This window comes from Cyprinodon variegatus, unplaced genomic scaffold (genome assembly GCF_000732505.1).
Source record: "Cyprinodon variegatus isolate N-32 unplaced genomic scaffold, C_variegatus-1.0 Scaffold732, whole genome shotgun sequence".
NCBI lineage: Eukaryota > Metazoa > Chordata > Actinopteri > Cyprinodontiformes > Cyprinodontidae > Cyprinodon > Cyprinodon variegatus.
In genome coordinates this window covers 80,594-83,099 of record NW_015151185.1, presented here as the reverse complement: position 1 = coordinate 83,099, position 2,506 = coordinate 80,594, and the positions used below count along the sequence as shown (strand labels likewise).

The following is a 2,506-nucleotide window of genomic DNA, read 5'->3' as shown; positions in this document are numbered from 1 at the left end:
GTTCCCCGTTCCCCCCCCCGCAGCTCTATCCGGGCCGAGGCTCCGTGGTGAAGCTGATGGAGACGCTCTCTGATTGGCTGCTCAGCCTGCCTCTGCAGCAGATCCCCTACCAGGCCGTCATGGACCTGGTGGACAACAAGATGAAGGTGAGCCCCCCCACCCCACCACCCCCCTCTGCCACACACAGAGGACTGCAGCTGACTCCCTCCTGCACCTGGTTCAGATTTCAGGTGTGTTCCTGGGGGCGGAGCTTCGCTGGGTGGGCTGCCAGGGCAGCAGGCCGGGGCTCCGAGGTTACCCGTGTTCCCTCTGGACTCTGTTCCATGTTCTGACTGTTCAGCACGAAGCCACGCCCACCGCCTTGGACGGCACAGGTACAGAGCGCCCAGAGATCAGCCAGCTGGATGCGCTCCAGGTAAGCTCACCTGCTGTCTGATGTCATGCAGGTCTGGAGGCCCAGGCTGCCCCGGTGCTGCAGGTGATGCGTCGCTACATCCGGACGTTCTTCGGCTGCAGGGAATGCGCCCGGCACTTTGAGCAGGCGGCCGCCGCGGGGATGGAGCAGGTGAAGAGTCGGGAGGAGGAGGTGCTGTGGCTGTGGAACCAGCACAACCGGGTCAACGCCAGACTGGCAGGTAAACCAACCCACGCCGAGTCGGTCCAAACGGTTCTGCTCCGCAGAAGTAAATAAATAACAGATAAAATAAAAAAAATGATATTTTCAAAGTTGGAGTTTTGTGATTTTAAGACATGTAATGACAGATCAGCCGCCACTGGGGGGCGACATTGAGGCCCAGTCCCGACTTGTGAAAAGTGAGAGGTCTCTTCCCTGTTGCTGTAAAAAATATGTTTAAACTGAAACAGGAAACACTTTTTATTCACATATTTTCTGTAAAATCTAAAATATTTTCATAATTAGCGCCGAAAACAAACGTTTCCTTCAGCGAAGCACCGGAGCTCATTTTTAAAGCCCAATCTACGTCAGAAAGGCGTAAAATTCCAACCTAAACATGAGGAGGAAACCGTTTTATTCTAAACAAAGAACATCTATGGAGGGAAGGCCTGACTGGAGCAAAATGAAAATAAGAGAACACGAGTCCGTACTCAGGTTCTAGTGAACTGAGGACCGGTCCTGGTCTTAGTTCTCTTCTGATAACCGAGACTCAGCGGCGCCATCTTGGCGTTTTCCTTTCCTAACTGTTTATATATTGTGAATATTGTGATAAATCATAAAAATCTGAAATGTTTCTTCCTCAGGCTCTCTGAGTGACGACCCGCTGTTCCCCAAAGCCCCGTGGCCAAGCCCCGCCCTCTGCCCCGCCTGCCATGAGGAGAACAACGGCGTCCATGTTTGGAACCAAGACAACGTCCTCCAGTTCCTGCGACACCACTACGGAGCCGCCAACCTGTCCCCCCGGTACTCCCTGCTCCCCCCGCCGCTCCCTGCTGCTCCCGGTCCAACCAGGGCGCCGCAGCAGGAGCCTCCAGCCGCAGCAGGGGGAGGTGGGAGGGCGGGGGAGCAGAAGGAGGAGGTAGTGAGCGGAGGAGGCGGCGGTGGAGTTTGGATCCTGGCTCTGGGCTTCAACAGCGTGGACATGAGTCTGTGTGTGGTTCTGTACGTCTGCTCCTGCCTCGTCCTCATGCTCCTCTTCTTCTTCTTCAAAGTCCGATCCAGGAGGTGGAAGACTCGCCACTCCCGGCTCCACGTCTGACCCGGAACAGATGGTGGCCGTTATCGTCCTGGTTCTGGATCCGGATCAGTGAGCCCGTCCTCCTTGAAGTGGTCGGGTCAGAACCGGACCGGATCCCACCGGTTCTGGAGGTTTTAGAGACTTTAGATGTTCTGTTAGTTTCTCTTTTTATTTATTTTCCTCTGTGATCACATCTGGCCCGAACCGGTCCGGACCTGAACCGGACCCGAACCGGATCTGAACCGGACCTGAACCAGATCTGAACCGGTCCGAACCGGACCCTAACCGGACCTGAACCGGACCTGAACCGGACCCGAACCGGACTCTGTACCGGCATCCTTCTCAGAACAGAGGCGTGATTTAAAACCAGCAGATCTGAACTGGATGACTTGGTGCCGAGTGTTTAACCTGCTGATAGACGGGTCGACTCGGACCTGCTAGTGGACTCCTGTGGAAGAGGTCTGGGTAGAACCGGGACCCTGCTTAACGAGTGTCGGGTTATAAACGATGAAAACATGAAGGCTGTGGTGGATCTGGCGCCCTCTGGTGGATCATGGTGGATCTGGCGCCCTCTGGTGGATCAGCCAGAACTGGTTCTGTCCAGCGGTGCAGTTTTTACTCAGCGGCTCCCCCTGCTGTTTCAGCTGTGAATCTCTGGTCCGTCCAGATTGTATTTTTCTGATAAAATATTTCAAATATTAACGATGTTTGAATAAATGTTGCTGCAGCTCCAAACCGACTCGTCTTCATCCCTCAGAACCAGAATCAGAACCTGCTGCTGGTCTCCGCTTCCAGAACCAGAGACCAGCTGGACT

General features: G+C 54.7%; 1 protein-coding gene across 1 annotated transcript in view; it reads left to right on the top strand.

The window, feature by feature from the left end:
* Window positions 1-1,933, top strand: part of qsox2 (quiescin sulfhydryl oxidase 2) — a 9,138-nt gene extending 7,205 nt beyond the window's left edge. The window contains exons 9-12 of the mRNA XM_015395237.1: window positions 24-146; window positions 224-374; window positions 447-635; window positions 1,258-1,933. Coding sequence (XP_015250723.1) covers window positions 24-146; window positions 224-374; window positions 447-635; window positions 1,258-1,712 — 918 coding nt within the window. The 3' untranslated portion in view covers window positions 1,713-1,933. The remainder of the gene's footprint in view (window positions 1-23; window positions 147-223; window positions 375-446; window positions 636-1,257) is intronic.
* The last annotated feature ends 573 nt before the right edge of the window (window positions 1,934-2,506 follow it).